This window comes from Plasmodium vivax, chromosome 10 (assembly GCF_000002415.2).
Source record: "Plasmodium vivax chromosome 10, whole genome shotgun sequence".
In the NCBI taxonomy this organism is placed as follows: Eukaryota; Apicomplexa; class Aconoidasida; order Haemosporida; family Plasmodiidae; genus Plasmodium; species Plasmodium vivax.
The window spans coordinates 661,743-682,262 of NC_009915.1; the positions used below are offsets into that span (position 1 = coordinate 661,743).

The 20,520-nt window shown below is 52.0% G+C and overlaps 6 protein-coding genes across 6 annotated transcripts; 3 read left to right on the top strand and 3 right to left on the bottom strand.

The window, feature by feature from the left end:
• Positions 1-862: 862 nt before the first annotated feature.
• PVX_080420 (MB2 protein, putative) lies at positions 863-4,963 on the top strand (the record flags this gene model as incomplete). Its single annotated transcript, XM_001613742.1, has 1 exon — positions 863-4,963. The coding sequence occupies one exon, from the start codon at positions 863-865 to the stop codon at positions 4,961-4,963; it is 4,101 nt and encodes a 1,366-aa protein (XP_001613792.1).
• Positions 4,964-5,353: 390 nt separating this feature from the next.
• Positions 5,354-7,964, bottom strand: PVX_080425 (transporter, putative). Its single transcript, XM_001613743.1, has 6 exons — positions 7,689-7,964; positions 7,471-7,541; positions 7,184-7,287; positions 6,989-7,049; positions 6,026-6,885; positions 5,354-5,856 (listed from the first exon to the last, which is right to left on the bottom strand). The coding sequence occupies exons 1-6, from the start codon at positions 7,786-7,788 to the stop codon at positions 5,724-5,726; spliced, it is 1,329 nt and encodes a 442-aa protein (XP_001613793.1). The 5' UTR covers positions 7,789-7,964; the 3' UTR covers positions 5,354-5,723.
• Positions 7,965-9,483: 1,519 nt separating this feature from the next.
• On the top strand, positions 9,484-10,560 carry PVX_080430 (hypothetical protein, conserved; the record flags this gene model as incomplete). The annotated part of the gene is made up of 1 exon (XM_001613744.1): positions 9,484-10,560. One exon carries the CDS (start codon positions 9,484-9,486, stop codon positions 10,558-10,560), a length of 1,077 nt encoding a protein of 358 aa, XP_001613794.1.
• Positions 10,561-11,032: 472 nt separating this feature from the next.
• Positions 11,033-12,670, bottom strand: PVX_080435 (tRNA pseudouridine synthase, putative; the record flags this gene model as incomplete). The annotated part of the gene is made up of 1 exon (XM_001613745.1): positions 11,033-12,670. The coding sequence occupies one exon, from the start codon at positions 12,668-12,670 to the stop codon at positions 11,033-11,035; it is 1,638 nt and encodes a 545-aa protein (XP_001613795.1).
• A 2,134-nt stretch (positions 12,671-14,804) lies between these two features.
• On the top strand, positions 14,805-16,561 carry PVX_080440 (40S ribosomal protein S14-2, putative). Its single transcript, XM_001613746.1, has 3 exons — positions 14,805-15,262; positions 15,605-15,782; positions 15,951-16,561. The coding sequence occupies exons 1-3, from the start codon at positions 15,091-15,093 to the stop codon at positions 16,054-16,056; spliced, it is 456 nt and encodes a 151-aa protein (XP_001613796.1). The 5' UTR covers positions 14,805-15,090; the 3' UTR covers positions 16,057-16,561.
• Positions 16,562-17,098: 537 nt separating this feature from the next.
• On the bottom strand, positions 17,099-19,969 carry PVX_080445 (hypothetical protein, conserved; the record flags this gene model as incomplete). The annotated part of the gene is made up of 2 exons (XM_001613747.1): positions 17,099-17,197; positions 17,312-19,969. 2 exons carry the CDS (start codon positions 19,967-19,969, stop codon positions 17,099-17,101), a joined length of 2,757 nt encoding a protein of 918 aa, XP_001613797.1.
• Positions 19,970-20,520: the final 551 nt, after the last annotated feature.

The window sequence follows — 20,520 nt, forward strand, 5'->3', positions numbered from 1 at the left end:
CGCTTTCTCGCATCGCGTGATCCACCAGTTGGGAATTTCCACCCTCCCCCCAGGTAGGTTCACATCAGGGTGTAGGCAAATTTTAGCAGCGGCGAGCTGCCGCGTCGTGAAGAGGCAGTTCCACAATTGGGGAATTTTTTTTTTTTTTTTTTTTCTTCCTCCCCACGGGGGTGACATTTTCTCGTTGGTTATTCCTCCATTTTGATGGCATTCCGTTCTTCCTTTTTTTTTTTATAAACTACGCCGTTTTGGTTACGTTGCCCCACAACGGAGTGCTCAGGTTGGCGGGTGGCGGTGGGCCCGTTTACGGCGCACGCAAAGATTGTCACTCAACGGGCAAGCAAATCCACAAAACAGTCGACAAAACAATCGGCATAAAGAAACGGCAAACACACTGCTAACAAGTCGCCATCAATTTGCCGACGAAGTGCCGCGCACTCGCGGGGGCTGTCACCCACCCGGCGAGTGTCCCCCTTTTTATTTTATTTTTTTTGGCGCGTACACCTGCGCGTAGCACGTTTGCAGAGCTCGGCCCCTGCTTTGCTTCATCTTAAGAGTAAGCATTTGGGGCCGCTTGAGAAAATGCAGCCACGGACGTTCACTCGTAGGGGTCATTCTGCAGCCACGGACGTTCACTCGTAGGGGTCATTCTGCAGCCACTCGAGGGGAGGATGCGCGCGCGTTGCGACGGGAAAGGGGAGCAGCGGAAGGTAGCCAGGTGAAGGTAGCCCAGTAGAGGTATCCCAGTAAAGGTAACCCCTCAAAGGCAACCCCGCAAAAGTTACCCCGCGAAGTCAACCGGGCGAACCCCGAATGACAGTTTGCCAGGTGTAGCCGCCCCCTGCCCGCCCGCCACTCAGTTATGTTCGGCGGCTGGTTGCTTGCCCCAACCACACTGCTAATCGTACTCTATAGCTCTCTACGCGCGAAGCCAAACTGCTGCTACGCTTACAAGTTACCGACGGGCAGAGTGAGCAGTTCGCCGTTTAACCCATGTGTGCAATTAAGACAAAGGAAAGGATCCCTCGTTCGAGGGAACTTCTGCGGTCGAGATGATATCGTGGCAGCTAAAAGGACGGCTAGCATTTCTGATGGGGATGTACTTGGGGGAGTCGACCCCTTGGGTTCCCCACCGAGGTGGAGTAGACCCAGCGGTTGGAACGCAGCAGGTAGTCTTAGCCAACGGGTAGCACTAACGCAGGCGAAGTGGCAGAAGGGGAACATCAATAGGGGAAATGAGAGCAAAAAAAAAAGTACACGACTCTTCCTGCTTAGGAGTGAGCATAGTGGATTCCCACCCATCGGGCGCAACGCCTGGGGAGGGAACGCCCCCATCTGTGCGAGACCCCCGAAAAGAAGCGAGCGCAACGTCACAGAGGAAGGGAATCACGGTGAGGACGAAGGAGGAGGTAACAGTGAAATCATCACGAATGTCGAAGCAGTACCTCCCAATGGGGGGAACAACAAAAAGAGGAAGTACGCCAAAGTGAGAGAGGAAAAGAAAAAAGGAAATTTGCCAAACGTCGAGGGGGAGCGGTTCACTGGGGTAGCCACCGCTTTGGAGGAAAAAGAAGTGAAGCGGGTGAAAGGCGTAACCAACTTTGGAAGCAACTCAATAAGTGGCGAGACCAATGCTTCGGTCAGAAGAAGCTCCAACCCACGGAGGGGAAACCAAAGGAGCAGGGATGAACCTCTTTACACCACTGATCGGGGGAATACCCACAGTGCATCACACGGGCAAGCCGCACCACCGTCGCTTTACCAAAGGAGGGGAAGCGAAAAAGAGGAAAAGTACAAAGAAAGCCACCGCGAGAGTTGCAAAACGAATGCTTATAGATACCCCCCCCAGTTGAGGACCCCCGAAGGAGATGCGCCCAGCGAAGAAGACGTAGGGAAAACCCTCGAAGGGGAAGTATACTCTGTCAGTCCAAACGCAGTTCTAGTGAAAATAAAAAATACAAACCATTTTGGAATGCTCTTTAAAAGGAGATGTAACTTTGGAGACGACGTAGGAGACCTGAATGAGTATTTCCAAGTGAAGCAAAAAATTTGTGTAAAAACTTTAGGCATAAATATGAAAAAGAAATTGTTCTATTTAGGTAACGTGATTAGGTACAATCCAGATGTGAAGCTGAAGGAGGGAGACACGTCCAAGGGGCTGATCACCAAATTGTGTGAGTCCTACCTGTTCGTTAAGGTTTTGAAGAATGGCAGCACGGGGTACCTGCATAGGTCCAAGCTGTTTCGCCCGTGGGAGCGGCAAAATGAGGGGCAGCAAAAGGGGGAGCGGCAAAAGGGGGAGCAACAGCTGGGAAGACACAACCACAGGTGGAGCAGCCTTCTGAAGATGGCCCAATTTACCCAGCTGTTTAACATTTGGGACATTATAGACGTCGAAATTTATGAGCGGCCTGATGCGAACTTTAAATCGAACTACATTCTGACCATCCCGGAGGGGTCCAAGACGTTTGGCAAGCTGCTTGCCTATTTTGACTCCCTGTCGGGGGGTGACCCGTTTGCGCACAAAGGGGGGGATGACCGGTTTGCGCACAAAGGGGGGGAAGGGCCACTTCTTACTCAGGGAGGGAATACCCCCGTGGAGGACCCCTCCGATGGGGAGGCAGGCGACCGCAGGAAGAGGAGAAGCAGGGCGAGTCCCTCCAGGGAGGGAGAACACCACGAAGATTCAACTCGCGATGAGCAGAGAACCCCCCCCCGTGGGTACCCTTTTTCAAAAAAGAATAAAGAGACGCTCCATAAGGAGAGAGCATCCACGAAGATGTACCGAGTGCCAGAAAATGCAACCCTGTCCGTCTTCGCCAAGATGACAAAAATATCCCCATCGGCTCTGAAGAAATTTTTTATAATCAACGAGAGTAGGGAGTACCAGTCGGGGCATGTGCTGAGTGCCGACCAGATGAGGAAAGCGAGTGATCATTTTGGCGTCAGCTGTGTGGTCGACGTTGGTGGGGGAGGCGGTCAATTGGGAGGCGCCCAATTGGAAGTGGTTACCCCAGGGGAGGAGCCAACTGGGGAAAGCAGCCGTGGAGAGGAGGCCCCCCCCAATGGGGGAACCAAACTGGTGCTGCACACTAACCGTGTGGAGAGTGATCCGCACATTGCCTGCCCAACAGAGAACCCAAGGGAGAAAAGCAAAAAGCGAAACATGGTGGTGACCTTCATTGGGCACATCAACCATGGGAAGACGTCGCTGTTCGATTACATATGCAAAACGAAGGAGAGGGAAAAGGAAAAGGGACTCATCACGCAGAACATAAGAGCCTTCAAAGTGAATTCCCAAAGCAACGACTTCTCATTTACCCTCATCGACACCCCAGGGCACGAAGCCTTTATGCCAATTAGAACCAGAGGAGTGAACATTTCGGACTTAAGCATTTTGGTGATTTCCGGAGAGGAGGGAATACAGGAGCAGACGGTGGAGTGCATCAAGCTGATTAAGGAGCACCACATTCGAGTCGTAATAGCAGTGACTAAGGTAGATTTGCCCAACGTGTCCGTGGACCGAATTGTTAACGATTTGGTTTACTACGAGATTTACACGGAGATGAATGGGGGAGATGTGCAGGTGGTTCCCTGCTCCATTTTTAATGAGAAGTCGGTGGACAAGCTGGTAGATGCGATATTTCTAGAATCGGCATTTCTAGAATCGGCAGTATTAGAATCGGCAGTATTAGAATCGGCAGTATTAGAATCGGCAGTTTTAGAACCCCCTTTTTTAGAACCCACTTCTTTAGAAGCACCGTCAGGGGAGGGCCAAACCGGCGGGGGAGTCATCCTCGACTCGTTCGTGGACAAAAATGGAATCGTGTCGATTAACCTGGTGCAGAGCGGGACCCTGCGAGTGAATGACCACTTCTATGCCGGTTCGTCCTACGGCAAGGTGAAGATAATGAAGGACCATCTGAATAAGAAGGTGAAAGTTGCCCGTGCCTCCGACCCGGTGATGGTGATAGGCTACGAGAAGAACTCCGTGCCGGTTGCAGGGGACAAATTTTTTGTCGTGCAGAACGAGGCAGTCGCGGAGGAAATTGCAAAGCATCACAAAAACGAGCTGCTAACTTTGCAGATGCGGGGGTTCAGCTACGGGCAGGAGGAGGGCGGCCTGGATCGCTACCGGGAGTATATCATTCGGGAGGGTGCCGCAATCCCTGAGGAGGAGCGGAAGCAGAATGGGGGGGACAACCCGCAGGAGGGGCAGCAAGAGGGGCGGCAAGAGGAGCGGCAAGAGGAGCGGCAAGTGGAGGATGCCCCTGGAAAAGCTTCGCTTGGGGAGGCCGCTCCTAGGGAAGCCGCCCCCGTTCGAGAGAAAGACCCCAAGACGGTCTACGTGAACTACTTTGTCAAATGCGACAAGCAGGGAACGATTGAGGTTTTAAAGAATTGCCTCCAAAGGTTGGAAGCGAAGGATACGCTGCACCGAGTGAAAAACAAAATTGTCTTTTCCAGCATCGGAGACATCACCGCCAGTGACATCACCTATGCGCAGAGTTTCAACGCCATCATCATTGGGTTTAATGTGAAGCTGTCCAAGAGCTGCCCGAAAAATGCAAAGCATCTGCTGAGCGCTGCGAAAGCTAGCTGCAGATTTATCTACGCGAATGTCCTGTACGATTTGATTAGCCAGGTGGAAGGCGTAATGAAGGAGAAACTGAGCTCCAAACCGAGGGGCACTTACAAAGGGCAGGCAACCATTTTGAAAGTTTTTAATGTTTCCAAACTGGGGAAGGTGGCCGGGTGTGTGGTCAACAGTGGTACCGTTAACAACCACAGCAATGTGCGTATTTTGAGGAACGACCGAGTCATTCACATTGGAAAGATCGTGTCGCTTAAGATTGCCAAGGAGGAGAAGGAGCAGGTCCGGCAGGGCGACGAGTGCGGCATGGGCTTCGAGGACTTCGTGGATTTTCTCCCGGGGGACGCGGTGGAGTCGTACCAGGAGTAGGCGAGGTTGGCGAGCGGTTGGCGTGCGGATGGCGTGCGGATGGCGTGCGGATGGCGTGCGGATGGCGTGCGGATGGCGGCGCGATTTGCGTGCGATTTGCGGTGAGGTGAGCCGAGCGGGGGCATGACCCCGTTAGGCCGCCATCTAGGGGTAAAGCCCCACTGGGGAAGTGCTCTCGTGGGGGCGGCACCGATATATCTGCCTCTCTCCTCTGTTTTTATTTTTTTTCGTCCGTCTGGTGAGTAGTCCCCACCTTCTAGGCAGCAGAGGGGTTACACAACACAGGGCCCCTTGTACCTGTGGCTGAGCGTGTCCAATCGGCCGCAGACATGTGCGCGTATCTGCCCATTCGTCAACCGTGTCAGTAGTTTTTTTTTTTCTTTTTTTTTTAAATGGGCCAAGGGTCCCCCCTTGCAACCGCTGCTCACTAAGACAAAACTCTTTGCTCGTTCGTTAGAAGCACATTTTTGCACTCCACATGGAGAGGCGAAAAAAAAGAACAAAAAAACAATCCGCTCGGCGGGTTAAAAAAATTGCCATATGTACCCATCGTGCAAATGGTTGGGCGGCACAAATGTGTCTGCGCAGAAACAGTTGACAAGTGGCGCGTTGTGCGAGGCAGCGGGTTCAGACGCACGTTGACTTCATTGTGCGAGGCGGCGGACGCGGGTTTACACTTACGCTGACTTCATTGTGCGAGGCGGCGGGGCGGGTTCACACGTACGCCGATTTGACTGTGATGTCTTTTTTTCTTTTTTTTTTACCAAGCCAACTTGACGCTGGAGAACATGGTTTCCAGGCTGTCACCGTCCTCCTCAAAAATTTGCAGCGTGAACTTGTCCAGGGCGAAAATGTACGTGGTGATGACTAGGCAGATGAGGGCGCAGAGCAGCCTAAGGGGAGCAGCAGCACCATGAGTGGGCAGACACAACCAAGCAGACGTTCGAAAGGTAAAGCAAAAAATGAACACAATGTTCCACGCATGTTGGGAAATTCTCCGTGTGGGAGTTTCCTCTTGCTTTTTTTTTTTTTTTTTTTTTTTTTTTTCTCCCCTCATCTTACCAGTAGAGACCCAACCCCAGGGCGAGGTACGACTTGAAGGCCAAGTACGGCGCCACTATGGTGACGGCGTAAAAGATGGAGGTGTTCAAACCAATGGCAGTCCCCAACTCGGATTCCTCAACCCGCTTTGTCATTTGACTAGTCCCACAAATGTATAGCAAGGCCCCTCCACAAAGAGGAATGGACATGAACAAAAGGACTAGGTACTCATTTGCCCCACATAAAGAGAGTGCTAAAAATCCCGCTAACGTTAAAGGGACAGAATATTTGCAGCAAGTTATGTCTCCTAAGATGGAGCTGAGGTAGGGGGCCAAGAGGCCCTCTGCGATGATTGTTACGATGCCTGCATACGTCATCAGGTAGGATGTATGTGATGGGGTCAGCTTAAACATGTCCACTACTACAGGGGCAAAGGCAAATTTGGTCATCAGGATGGGAAGCAAGCCGAAGAGAATTAATAAACACATGCCATAGGTCTTCCGAAATAGATTTAAAACACGTGCATATTCATTCTGTATGCTACTTAAAATTTCTCTCATTTTGATGTCTCCTAGGTTGACTGGTTTTAAAAGCTTCGGGTCCTCACTCAACGTTTTGGCTACGTACAATGCTGCTATTTGGGATCCCAGTGCGATGAGGAGATTGCCTCTTGGACCGACGTAGTTGACCATAAGCCCGGCGATGAGACTCCCTAGGATGATGCCCATGCCGTAACTGAGGTTCAGGTACCCTATGGCAGCCGTTCTCTTTTCGCTGTCCGTTTTGAGGCACACCAGGAGGGAGGAGGCTTGGAAGGTTTGCATGAAGAACGAGGGTAGGAAGCTCACGTAGTACGCCCAGGTGGCCCTGCATGCCGGCAGCTGTGGGGGGGAAGCAGATGGGAATGGGGGTAAACGCCGCGACAGACGCAGGTGTGGCCCCCCCGATGGGCAGAGCCGAATGGCGCCGGTGCGCGCCTCTCACCATGAGGTACATCAGGCTGGAGGAGCAGAGGGACAGGTAGAAGGATTTCTTCACCCCCCATCTGCGGAGGAAGGGGCGGAACACACGCACGGGAGTTAGTGGCACGTAGTAGTACGCACCTACGTAAGCATGCAAGCATATATGTACGCATGTATCTATGCATGCATCTATGCATGTGTGTGTGGGCGCCCTCACATGTCGGCCAGCCTCCCAAAAAACGTGGACCCCACGAACTGGAGCAGGGAGAAGAGGGTCAAGAGGTATCCGTTGTGTTCTATGCCGGCGCCGGAGCTGATCAGCTGCGTGTAGGTGCAGGGGGCGAGCATGCGTATGGGGCGAGCATGTGTATGGGGCGAGCATATGTAGGTGTTGAACATGTGTAGGTGCGCGTCTGCACTCTCAGCGGTGGTAATGATGGAGAGCTGGGTTGATCCAATCTCGCATGAGGCCTCTTCCCTGCAAGGCAACACATGCTAACTCACCATGTAGGGCAGCATCGCAATTTGTACTGTGTAGCCAACCCCGTAGAGGACATTTATCATATGAGCTTTACCTGAAAAAGGGGGGGGAGAAAAGGGGTCACCATTTTTCGGTAACCCAGAGGGGAGGGAGTGGGGATCTACCAAAATGGGACAGTTGTGTGTGTAGGGGCTCCCAATATATGAGGCGCCGGAACGGTTGGAACACGAGGTGACATTACCAATTGATGAGAAGAAGAACTTCTTTGCCCCTGGGACGGCGTCCGACGGGTCGCCTGCGACGCTGTCGCTTTTGTCTAGCAGGGTGGAAGTGACGTCCATTTTTGCGTTGCACGAAGGAGAAGCGTTTCGCAAGGAAGAAGCGTTTAGCAGGGCGGGCGAAACGTTTCGCAAAGAAGAGACGAATTATCTCAAACGAAATGGAAGGGCACACCGACGAGACAATCGCTTTGGACGGGGCAGACAAAATGAACGTGTTGATTTCCTCTTTTGGGGGCAATTCCTTTTTTTTCCCAAAAATTTGCCAATGAACGTGTGGCCTCACTAGCGGATTGAAGGAAGGACAGAACGTGCCTCTACAGTGGTGTGCTTTTTACCTGAACCAGATTTTCCTCCTTTTAAAAAGGGGAGAAGAGGTGTACGTACTCCAGGGGGGGCGCGGCACGAATTTCGCTTTACGCGTCGTCACCTTTTGGGAACGCCTCGCGGGATTGCTCAGGGGGGGAGCCACGGCGTGGAAGAACACGCGTGAGCGTGCATACGTGAGTACCTACGTGAGTGCCTACGTGAGTGCCTACGTGAGTGCCTACCTGTTGATACATACGTGTGTGTGCTTATGCGGGTACCCGTTCGCTCGTTGTCCGCCATGGGTTGAACGAGGGGCCTTGACAGCGGGGCGAACAGAGGGGGGCCGAAATAGGGGGGGAGTGACCACCGGGATGGCGACGCAGAAGAGCGATGACGGTGCGGGAGAAGACTTTTCCATCCTCCCCCCATTCCTTTTTGCCTCCTTCCGCCATTCCCTTTTGCCTCTTCACACCCCCCGTGAGGCGTTTTCCCTTTCCCCAACTGAAGGTTCTCCGCGTGGGGGAGCGCCATACCAAAGGCCATTTGGACGCATCGAACGGGGGAAGAGCTCCCTTAAGGGGGGGGAAAAATAACAAAGGGCCAAGAGGTGAGCGCAAAAATGTGGCACTGCATACCCACTCGCGCAGCACACATGCGTGGTCTTTACATGACCGTGCGATCGCGCGATCGCGGCGAGGGTTACCGTTCGCCAGTCGGATTTCCCCCCTTGCGGATTTTTTTTATTTTTTTTTTTTTTTTCCCCCATTTGGCAAATTAAGGCAAATAAATTGAAAAAAATTAATATGTGAGTTGGCTCCCCCTCTTCGATCGAGTAGCATCTTCTGGAAATTATGCCCCTGTGAATTTGTGCTCATCACATTTTACTGCGTCACATCGTGCCGCCTTCCGTGGGGGGTCACTTCGCGCAGGTGGGTGCCGCGCCTGCACGTTTGTTCGCCCCCCTTGTTTGGACTTCGTTGGCAAGTGAGCAAGCGGTGACGCCCCAGGATATGTCCGCGCTGTTTCGTCGCACGTTCGTCATTGTTTCTTAACCATTCCGTCACAGTTCCATCGCTGTTTCATTCTTTTTTTTTTTTTTTCCCTTTGCGGTGTTCCCGAACAAGTGGGCAATTCCCAGCCATCTCATTTTCCCGAAGCGATAAAGGCCGGGGGAATCCTCCGCGCGGCAAAGTTGGCGCGTTGCTTCCAAGTTGGCAGCTCGTGTGTGGGCCGACTGCCCGGCGCACCGCATGTCACCACGTGAACTGCATATCCATGCGCGTAAAACATAGTAGTGTATGAATTTACCTGTTGGTAGTGGCTCCTCCCCCCTTCTGTGCCCCCCTCTTGGCTAGGCGCCCGTGGCCGCCAAACGCGCCGCCAAACGCTTCACACTCACCGCCATACACGCCGCTAAACGCGCCGCTGTGCACACTGCTGGGCGGCACCATGTCGACGACGAACCCCACGGGGGAGACCACCGAGTGGGACGACCTGCAAAGGAAGTACGGCAATTTGCCCCCCCTGGAGAAGGAGGTGAAGGAGGAAGAAATCTACCTGAGCAATTTGGAAAAACTGCAGAAAATCAACCCGCTGGAGAGAAAGAACCTGCACGAGCTGACCTTGCTGGAGGAGAGCTGCGTCGACGAGGAGTACCTCAAAATTATTGAGAGGTACAAAGCGAATCGGATGAACGAAATAAACAGAAGTAGGTTGCTCGACGTGTTTGGCGAAGTGTACGAAATTTCGAAGGACAACTTCCTGTGCGAGGTGAACGAGGCCAGTAGGAGGAAGAACCCCCTGGGAGAGCAGGGCGGCCGATCGGTGGAAAGCACCCGGGGGAATGAGGATTTAGAAGATGAAGAAGAAGCAGCCGCATCGGCATTCGCATCCGCATCGGCCGGCGCACCCGTGGAAGACGCAGACGGCACGCACGTCGTGGTACACCTTTACTCGGACAACGTCCTCGCATGCAAAGTGCTCAATAACGTCCTAAGCCAGATGGCCAAAAAACACAAATACGTCAAATTCACCAAAGGGGTGTATAACCGAATTGTAGAAAATTTTCCCGAGTTTAAGTTGCCCACTCTCCTCATTTATTATAATGGTGCATGCATACATCAAATTTGTGACCTGATGAGTAGCATACGGGGAGGGGTAAAGAACTTGACTTTGAAGACGTTTGAGCAGTTGATGGCTAAATATAACATTTTGAGGTACCCCCCAAGTTGGATGCACAGCGGACAGAGTCTCAGTGACCACACGATTGATGGTAGTGAGGAGGAGAGTGAGGATGGGGGTCGGTACGCTGAGCGGGGGAGCGATGGGCTTCGTGATGGCACCAGTCGCACCGATCGCTATGCCGAGAAAGGCTCTCGCGTTAGAACGCATAAGCAGTACACTTCTTTTAATATGTTTCGTAGGAAGAATACAAATGGGGACTACTCCTCCGACGAGGGGGGGTGGAAATCCAGGGGCTACGCCTCCTCCATGCTCGACCGGAAGGTTAGTCAAAGTGAGTTATAGGTAGGCAACGGGTGTGTGCAGGGGGGGGGTCCGCCAGCTTCGATGTGTGCGCGGAGTCCGCGGGGAGGGGCACTCCATCCTTTCTTCCACTTTTTCCCCATTTTGTGTCCCCAATTTGTATCCCCTATTTTTTCTCCCGATTTTTCCTGCCAATTTTTTCTCCTGATTTTTTCCCCTATTTTTTCTCCCCTTTTTTTTTGTTACAAACTGGGTGTAGTTTCATGTCGGAGGGGGGGGAAACATGCACTCCTCGGCTTCTAAGGGGACGTGGCCCCCCCTCCCTCCAACAAACAAACGGACGACGAAGCAAAGAAGTAAGCAGGCAAACAATCGGACAGACAGATAAACAAAAAAACGCATCACGCCAAAGGGGCGCGCCTTCGCGAAAGAGAAACGCGTAGGAGTGGTGGCTCGTCGGTGGGGCGCAGACACACACGTATGCATAAATATATACGTGCGGGCTGACCCTCCGCTATCGCGACAGCAGCGAAGCGGAAATCCCCCTCTGCACAGCGGGGGGGAACAAAATCTTGGTGAGGCAGAGGCCCTGCGCAGGGGCGCACAGCTTCACCTTGAGCGGCTTGCTAAAGTGAAGGGCGTCCCGCACGTCCTCGTAGGAAAGCAGCCCGACTCCCACCTGAACTAGAGTCCCCACGATTATCCTAATCATGTGGTAGAGGAACCGATCTCCCTGAATGACAAACTGGTAAATATTACTTCTCAATTGGTGCAACTCTAAAAAGGAGATGTTGCAAAACGGGTTCACCTGCTTCTGCTTTTCTGTCCCTTTCAATGTCCCGCGAAAGAGTTCGAAGCTGTGGCGTCCTAAGAACAGCTTGCAGCACTCCTTGATTTTCTCCACGTCGCAGGGTATGGCCGAGCTGCTTCCCCCCGTGCGGTTGATTATGCGCACGCAGTGGGAGACGTCCGCGGGGGTCGGTGGTTTTGGCGGCAGTTCGGTCGGCGGTTTGGGCGGCGGTTGGGTTGGCAGCTCGGTTGGCAGTTCGGTCAGCGGTTGGGCCGCTTCTTCCCCGCAGTGGAGATCGTCACAGATGGCCGCTTCACTGGCGGCTGGACCATCTGGCGCAGCGTGGCCGCCAAACAGGAAACTCAAATTTTGGTCTACATCGGGCAGCTCGTTCGTCATCACGCTGCTACCCTGGCAGCGGGTGCCCCCCTCCCGTTGCTCCTTTTTTTTATTTTTTTCTGTTTTGGCACTCTCCCGAAGGAGAAACGCAAACCTCGGGTCGTCATACAGCTGCCATGCGTAGTTCCTCTCCAAAGGCTGGCTCGGAATCCGAGTGTCAAAATTGTACGTGTAAATTTTCCCCCAATTATTAAACCTTACATTAAAGTCGTGGGAGGGTGCATTAAGCACGCCCAGAATTCGGATGTCCCTATTTAGTAGGCCATTTAGAGCCATTTTAACCTTCTGCAAGTTGCCCTCACACGGGGGGGGCCTCTCATAGGATACGTATTGACACACATACTCCTTGGCGTGAACCCCCTTGTCCGTTCTACTTACGCCTATAAATTCGAAGGCCTTCAAATTGGATTTCACATCATTTGCATGTTTGTCCCATTGATCTGCATAGCCATGGATCTTCAGAAGGCAATTCAGGATGACGTTTTGCACGCTGTCACATTTGGACTCTCCTTTTGGCTTCTTCTCGGTGGCTGCCCTTTTGTAATTCCTCGTTGCGCTCAGGTAAATGTCGCTGCAGTTTTCGACGCCCGTCCACCCGCTGTAGTTCGTGCCGTCGTAGTCCACGATGAGGAGGAGGTTTGTCAGTTTGGGGCGGTTCTGCGTGGCGGCATCACTTGGGGGGGTGGCCTCCTTTGCAGGGCTACCCACCGCGGACGCCTCATCTGCACCGCTTGGAGAAGGTCCCTCCTTGAGAGCGCTTAACTCGCCCGGGATGGCCTCCCCCCCAACGGTGTGCAGCGCCATTTTGCTTCTTTTCACCCTGAACATATAACGCGACTTGGTTCCCACAAAAAAGGGTCCCCCCCGACGAATCACCTTCACGTTGAGGATCCTCTTCGAGACCCTTTTGCTTTCTATTTTTAAGAAGGCACACAGATGGAGGAGGAAAAGGACGACACTCATATTCGAGTCGCCGCAAGTGACTGTCTCTATGTGCTCACTCTGGGGTAGACGCGTAACACTCTACATGTGTTGCCACCGAATGGGGTCTCCTCCAAGAAATTGCAAATGTACAAAAAAGAGAAGCGGGATGAGGAAGCAATGTTTGACCACTTCCGGTTGGAAAAAAAAAAAAAAAAAAAAAAATTAAGGTAACCCCTTGGGGAGGGTGCGTACACCGTTTGCTCCTTCGACCAACCGCAAACTCCTCGCGCAGTTCTTCCGTTCCTCATCGATTGAAGAGACGGATGAGGGGACTCCCCCGGGTGGTGCCGCTCATATCAATTGGGAGGATTTCTCCCCGCGTCGGCGCCAAATGGGCGGCAAACGAAATGTAAAGGGGCTCATCGAAAAGGTGCTCATCGAAAAGGTGCTCATCGAAAAGGAGCTCAGCCAAAAGGAGCTCAGCCAAAAGGAGCCCAACGAATACAGCGCACACAAAGCGCAGCGTGCCGCTTAAAGCAAACGTCTTAAAATGAACAGGCCAAATGGGCATCCACACATTTGTGCAACGGAAGGGGTGAAATCACTACGAGGCGACACCGCAAGCAGGTGCCGCGATTCGCCACCAATTAATCAGCCGCGTACGCTTTTACGAGGTGGAAAAATGGGGAGACGAGACAACAGCGGCGAGCAAACTTGCATGCAAATTTTAACTGTGCAGGTGGGAAGATTACGCTTACGAAGTCGCGTGGGAGGAGGACGTGCGCGTGAATGCCTTCCGTTTTCCACCGCTGTTCCGGGGCCGGGCTAATTCGGCTTCTTACAGTCGTTAACTGGTTCGTTCCTTCAGCATCGCTTTGCTGCCTCTTTGCTGCTCCCTTTTCACTCTCCCTTTAAGCCGCTCCCCCTCAGCAGCGGTACTCTCCTTTGCTGCTTTTTTTTTTTTTTTTTTTTTCCGCTTCTGCCATTCTCTTATGTTAACATACGAAAGGACGAGGAAGCAAACTACGTACTTGGCCAAATTTATGCAGCTATGTAGGTCCATTGTGTCGTTTCCATTTTTTTTTTTTTGGTACCCCGCGCTGCGTTGCTGTGCATACGCGGGTGTAGTTGCACTCTGTCGTTCCGCGGGGGCGCTACTTAAAAATACGCACGGCAGCCCCCGGGGTGTGCTTCCCCCGCCAACACTCCTTGCGGGGTGATTAAAGAGGTTTTTTTTTTTTTTTTTTCCAAATAGGGCAGAATATTGGCTAAAATGGAGGAACACGAAATTGCGGACTTATGTACATCCTAATGAGGCAAATCTCTTTGGAAAAAAAAACTGGCAAGGTGGGCATCCTCACCAAAAAAAAAAAATGAACAGTTACATGTTGCTTTTTTAAAGAGGTGGTGGTTCCCCTTTCTCCTGCAGGTATATTTCGCTCGGGGAAAAAAAAACTATTGCTGCACGGCGGTGATTACTTCGCGCGGGGCAAACGTGGCAACTTGCCAGAGGTGGGATATATAATAATAACGTAATGGTGTTGATTTTTTGGCCCCACCCGCTGCGCACCACGCGTAAAGGCACACAGCAAAATGGTTGCTACTTTTTTTTTTGGCGCGAGGCGACGACATGTTAGCTCCTCGTAGGTTTGACCCTTTCAGCGTGAGTGGCACCGCGACAATGTAAAAGGGACCGCTGAACGTGATGCTACCTAAAAAGGGTATATACGACCCCCTCGCCCCGTCCCACTCGCGTTTTGGCAATCCGAGGGCGCTTCACAATATAATATGGTTAATGGCGGCGCAGCGGAATGGTAACTCCATTTTTTGCCCACCCCAGCTTGCCGGAACAGAAACGCAAAAGGGAGCGGTGCTTGCATACGGACCCCACTCGTGCATACATGTATTAACGAATGGCACATCGGAATGAAAGGGACCCGCCGCCGGATTGTTCGCTTCCCAAGGTGAGGCAAACCGAGCATTGCAGGAGGGGCAAAAAAAAAAAAAAAAAAAAAAAAGAGGGAAGAAAAATTCCCCCCGCAGAGCTGCATACAGTATATTATTTACCGAGCCCTTCGCAATCATTTTGGCAAACCTACACGACACGAAATTGGCGCAACTGAACGTGACATGATACGACTACTCCCCTTTCAAAGAAATTTTTTTTTTTTTTAATTTACCCACTGAAGCGAAATAAACCAATAAGAGGAAAAATTGAAGCCAGTTTGAGATTGTCACGCTGAGGAATTAAAAAAAAAAAAAAAAAAAAAAATTCCAACGAAGGAATACGTTAAGTAACTCCAAGCAGAGGCGTATAAAGTAACCTCCCGCGCGGCGTTCTTCCCCATTGTTCAAACACGAAAGGGAGATCCCACTCCTTATCATTTCGCACGAGAGTGAACTTTACCATATTACCCCTACCGCAGCGACTTGCTGTACGCTTCCATTTTGAGCACAAGATGGCATCCAAAAAGGTGAAAGCCCCCCAACCGGAAACGGCTATTGTTTCCGGCCCGCAGCCCAAGGAGGGAGAGTTGGTTTTCGGCGTCGCGCACATATTTGCCTCCTTCAATGACACCTTCATCCACGTCACTGATTTAAGTGGAAGGGAAACCCTCGTCAGGATTACAGGTTAGTGGGAGCGCGGAAAAATGGCGAAAAAAGAGAGAAAAAAAGGGGGAAAAGAAAAAAACGGCGAAAAAAAGTACATGCATACGTACATATGTACATACGTATGTACCTGTACATGTCATGCGCGAAGGGGATGAACCCCCCCCTGTTGGCAACGACCTGTGAAGTGTAGCAACTGTGCCCGTGCCGTTCTTGCTGCTTCCACCTCGAGAAGTTGCAGTGAAGTGAAGGGGATTATCACTCTACCGGGCGGCTCGCCTATTTGGCTGCAACCCCATCGCCTTGTTAACCCTTTCCCCGTTTTTACTTCATTTTCCCCCCCTCCATTGCTAACCCCCACAGGTGGCATGAAAGTCAAGGCCGACAGAGACGAGTCCAGCCCGTACGCAGCCATGATGGCAGCACAGGATGTGGCGGCTCGACTGAAAGAATTGGGAGTCTCCGCCATTCACATCAAGTTAAGAGCCTCAGGGGGTACGAAGTCGAAGACGCCCGGCCCAGGAGCGCAGTCAGCGCTAAGGTAGGAAAGGGAGAGAACAAAAAAAAAAAATAAAATAAAAATAAAAAAATACACATATATACATATACATACATATACATATAGAGAGGATGCTTGCCACACCGGGAGAAGCACTCACCCGCACATTGCGCACATGTTAATTGCCACCTTTGCTACCCTCCCCCGCAGAGCTTTGGCCCGTTCCGGATTAAAGATAGGCAGAATAGAGGACGTGACTCCAATCCCCACCGATTCCACGAGGAAAAAGTCCGGAAGAAGAGGAAGACGTTTGTAAAGCAGCTTGCGTGGTCCCCGCAAAAGGAAGAGCCTGCCCATCGCGAGGAGGGCGCATATGTGCCCCTTCACATGTGTGCATGTGTATGCCGTGTGTATGTACCCGCGCGTAAGGCGATTCGGCGATGATAAGAAGGCGAGCGACGGGGGGGTTGGAGAAAGCCAAGCTGGAAAGGAAGAAGGCCCGATGTGGTGCCGCTTAGCGGCCGTAGACAAACGTAACGCCGGAAGAGGAGCGCAGTTCGCGTTTGCGCGAATGAGAGCTTGTGTGCTTTAACCCCAGTTGCCTCGCGGCTCCGCCCCAGCTGCACCTCAACGTTTAACGTTTACTTCATTTCGGTTTTCACTTTATTTTTCCCTCACCCTTTCATTTTTACACTATTTTTACTTCATTTTTGCCCTATTTTAATTTACTTTTTTTTCCTCCTTTGCACTTGCGAACATAAACAGTAATTACCCCTCCCCTTTGCAATTCCAAAAGGCATGCCAATTTATCGGTCAACCAGATTAACGTGAAAAAGGAAAACGCCCCTCGCGCGGGCCGCCAACTGCGCGCACGTTATGTGGTTCGCTGCGCACATAAACGGCCTTGACAAAGCGGCTTTAACGAAATGGCCCCCGCCTCGCGTGATGGGAGAAACCTCCCGGGGGAACCAAAATGGTGTGCTAAGCGTCACCCGAGGAATGCGAAGAATGTACAACTGTGCAAAGGGGCATCGCGAAAATGACGACGTGGTGAAATTTTTGGCAAATAGCCGCACAAGTTGTATGAACATGTGCAGGTAAAAGTTGATTTTTTTTTTTTTTTTTTTTTTCTTGGAAGCCCACTTGGTATAAATAAGCAGGCCGAGCCACCCTTCAGGGTAAACACTTAAAATGGCCGTTTTGTGAGGCGACTGATTTTTCCACCTTGGGAGGAACGAAGGTGGGAAGGGAGTCGCGAGAGGAATGCAGACAAATGGGGGGGCATACGGGAAAGACGCGCCATAACCATAGTGTCAGTCGCGGCGGTCTCTCCACATTGCCCACCCGATTCCGCGGCTTCATATGAGCACTGAGTAGCGCTGGAAGTTTTCGCGCAGGAGGGCCTCCTTCTGCTCGGAGTTCATCTGAAGCCACTGGCCGCCGTTGATGGGGATGATCTGCAGGGGGGGAGCGGTTGGAGCAGCGGTGAGAGCAGCGGTGAGAGCAGCGGTGAGAGCAGCGGTGGAAGGGGGTGAGATGCCCAGGTGAGTCGCTCGCGTAGGGGGCCGCACCTTCCAACCGTGCGCGTGCAGGACGCGCATCTGCAGGGAGACGAAGCCGCTGTTCATGTGGTCCCAGCTAGCCGTCTCTAGCGTGCGCATCAGGTGCTCCTTCCCAAAGACGCAAATGCCAATCTTCATCTCCTCATTGAGGAGGATGTCAATCATGTAGGGGGAGTTATAATACGGTTCAAAGTGGAGCTCATATGAAACTTCAAAACGTTTTAGCATGTAGGTCAGCTCATTTATTATTCTGTTCCTCATTTTTAAGGCATCCTTCTCCTTCTTGTAAATGCTAAAATCGTTCCTGAGGGTTCTACACTTGTTATGCATGCAGTACCTGTACATGCAATCAACCACATCTACGTTGATTAGGCAGTGGGGTATCTCGTTAAAGCAGGCATCTGCAATTTGATGGAGTCTCTTGAAAGCTTGCGAGTCGTCTGGATCTCTCTCCAAAAATGTGGCGTTTAAAATGTGGTAAAAATTTTCATTCACTTTATGGTAGTTCGCCACAATGTAAGACCAGGTGATGTTCACGAGGCAGTTCCTACTCACCATATGAGCTTCTACGGAGGGGGCTTCTTTCCCCAGTGAGTCTATCAACAAGGTGTAGGAGCTATCAAATAGGGGCTTAAAAATTATGTTAGCATAGGCACAAGCCCACAGAAACGTGGCCACATCAACCATTTTTAGCTTTATTACGTCCCATTCTTTGTAGACCTGCTCGATGAGCACCTTGTAGACTTGCTCATCATACACATTCATTTTCACGATGGAGGATAAGACCTTTAAGATTTGAAAGACACTCAATCGGCTGAGCACGTAGGTGTCCTTCACGTAGTCAAAGACGTTTCTTAAGTAGTTTGCGTGAAACCAAGAAATTTTAGACAAGCATATGAGGGGGTGTATCCACAGGGAGATGTTCTTCGCATGAAGGAGATCATTTGACCGCTCACACAGCACATCTAGGCAGTTGTTATATAACACGATTCGTTTGTTATACGAGGAGAAGCAGCTGACTGCATGCACCACGTCTTCTATGTCTAAGAGGCTAATCAGCTGAACGTTCCTCTGTAGCATCTCGCAGATGTCGTTCACCGCCTCTTTTACCTGCCCTCCGTTTTTTCGGTTGTACTCTAAGTATTTTAGGCACTTCACAATTTGGGCTACCGCTTGGTTTCTGCTGGACAGGTGGTCAGGCGGTGTCTCCGATTGGTCCCGCTTCTTCAAGTTGTTGGCTCGATCTGCAGCTACGTTGGTGAAACGAATGTGGTGCTGCCCTGGAGAGGCTGCCTGGTTGCTCTGCAAAGCTGTCTGCTCACAACCGAGCCGATTCACCTCCCCACAGTGCAACCGCTTCACCTGCGAACTTACGTGGGAGCTCACCAAGTTAATCAAGCTGGTGTACCTCTCGGAGTGCCTAAAATTGGTGGCGACCCTCAGCACCAGCTGGCAGAAGGGCAAGTCAAACTGAGGGACATCCCCCACCAGTGCATCCACAGCGCCGTCGTAGAAGCTGGGGTATTCCTTGCAGAACCGGTGGAACGAGTGAAACAGGCTCTTCAGCTGCTCCAGGCTGAAGTCTCCCATTTTGGAAACACACAAGGGGACGAGTTTGTCTAAGTGATGTTTCGTCCGCAAGCTGTGCTTGTGACATTCCTCCGCAAAGGAGACCAGCGCATCTGCCTCCAGGTGACTCACTTTGGAAGCCATGTAATCGTAGAACTCGGCGAAGTACAGGGAGTGCCTATTCAGCGCGGTTACGCAGTGCAGGCAGAGTTCTGTCTCTAGTGGGTTCTCCCGCGTTTGCGGCTTTTCCCACCTTTGCTGCTTCTCCCACCTTTGCTGCTTCTCCCACCTTTGCTGCTTCTCCCACCATTGCTGCTTCTCCTTGAGCACCTTGCCGATCTCGTAACACAAATCGCGGATCCTATTCTTCATGTTCAGCTGACTTAGCCCTTTTATCAAGCCGATCAGATTGCGTCTGTCCATCTGCCGGACGTTATCGCCCACTTGGTTGAAGAAGCTGTTTGCTTGTCTCTCCTCCAACTGGAGGAGGATGCCCGTTTTGTTGTTCACCAGGGTCACCGCGTCCGCTAGGAACTTGGCGTCTTTCTCCCCCTTGTGCAGTAACCCTTTGAGGAGCTCCAGCTCGGCCTCCCCCCCAGGGGCAGGCTCAGTGGAGTGTGTGTTCACATCGGCGCTTCCGCTCCCATGAGCTCTCCCTATGCTGCTTGCGCTCCTTACGCTACCGATAAACCTTTGGTACTCCATTTCCTCCTGGTCCCTCCACTTCTGCTCGTCCACGCTGAGGTCGAAGGAGAGGCTCGTGGCGGCCTCGTCAAAGTCGACGTCGTCGAAAGGGGGGTCGCCAAATGCGGCGGCGTCAAAAGGGGGGTCGCCAAATGCGGCGGCGTCAAAAGGGGGGTTGCCAAATGCGGCGTTGTTATCTGCCGCGTTCCCACCTGCGATGTTGTTTTCTGCCGCGCTCCCTCCTGCGATGTTGTTTTCTGCCGTGCCCCCACCAAACAGATGGCCTCCATCTTTCCTCTTCCCGAGCGGCTCGTAATTCCTGCCGCTGGAGAACCTGCACTTGGCCAGATGGGCCCTGCCGGCGGCGTACTGAACGAGCCTCGCCCGGAGGCTCCTTATGGGCAGTCTTTTCATTCTGCGGCGCGGTTAGGCGGCAACTGGGCGCCCCTGCAAAGGTGCAACGCCGCAAAGATGCGAAGCGAAACGACGAACTGGCCGACTGCGTAACTCTGCAAGGGAGTCGCCCCCTAATTAGAAGCACAAAAAAAAAAAAAAAAAAAAAAAAGGAGCATGCCTACATGGTTGTGAGCTTGTGAACTTGTGAAGGTGCTGCCTCCACCGCGAGAGGCAAACTTCCTCGGTTCTCCCCCACACAAGAGCCCCTAATTTGTTCGTTCTGCACAAGTGTATACCACAATTGTGAGTGGTTCATTTTTTTTTTTATTTTTCAAACGGGAGAATCGAGCGGGTAATTTTTTACGGGCCTCTTTATTCAGCGCATCTTATGTGCACTCGATGGGTGTTCCTCTTCTATGTTGGGCGAGGAACGAAGGGCACTCACATCGTATGGGGATAAGTAAAGTGGGGGGGGAGAGAGACCCCCTTGTGAGGTGCTCTTAGTTCAAACTGTTCGCTTGATGGAGGTTGTGTGCATACGTCTGTGTGGTCAAACGAGAGGTGGAGGG

Excerpts from the sequence above, each read along its gene's own strand:
- PVX_080425 (XM_001613743.1), bottom strand. The coding sequence starts at position 7,788 with ATGGACGTCACTTCCACCCTGCTAGACAAAAGCGACAGCGTCGCAGGC. Across the intron at positions 7,288-7,470 it reads TTGCGATGCTGCCCTACATG|CTGATCAGCTCCGGCGCCGG; the intron begins GTGAGTTAGCAT and ends ACCTACACGCAG. Across the intron at positions 6,886-6,988 it reads CCAGCCTGATGTACCTCATG|CTGCCGGCATGCAGGGCCAC; the intron begins GTGAGAGGCGCG and ends TCCCCCCCACAG.
- PVX_080440 (XM_001613746.1), top strand. The coding sequence starts at position 15,091 with ATGGCATCCAAAAAGGTGAAAGCCCCCCAACCGGAAACGGCTATTGTT. Across the intron at positions 15,263-15,604 it reads AACCCTCGTCAGGATTACAG|GTGGCATGAAAGTCAAGGCC; the intron begins GTTAGTGGGAGC and ends TAACCCCCACAG. Across the intron at positions 15,783-15,950 it reads GGAGCGCAGTCAGCGCTAAG|AGCTTTGGCCCGTTCCGGAT; the intron begins GTAGGAAAGGGA and ends CCTCCCCCGCAG.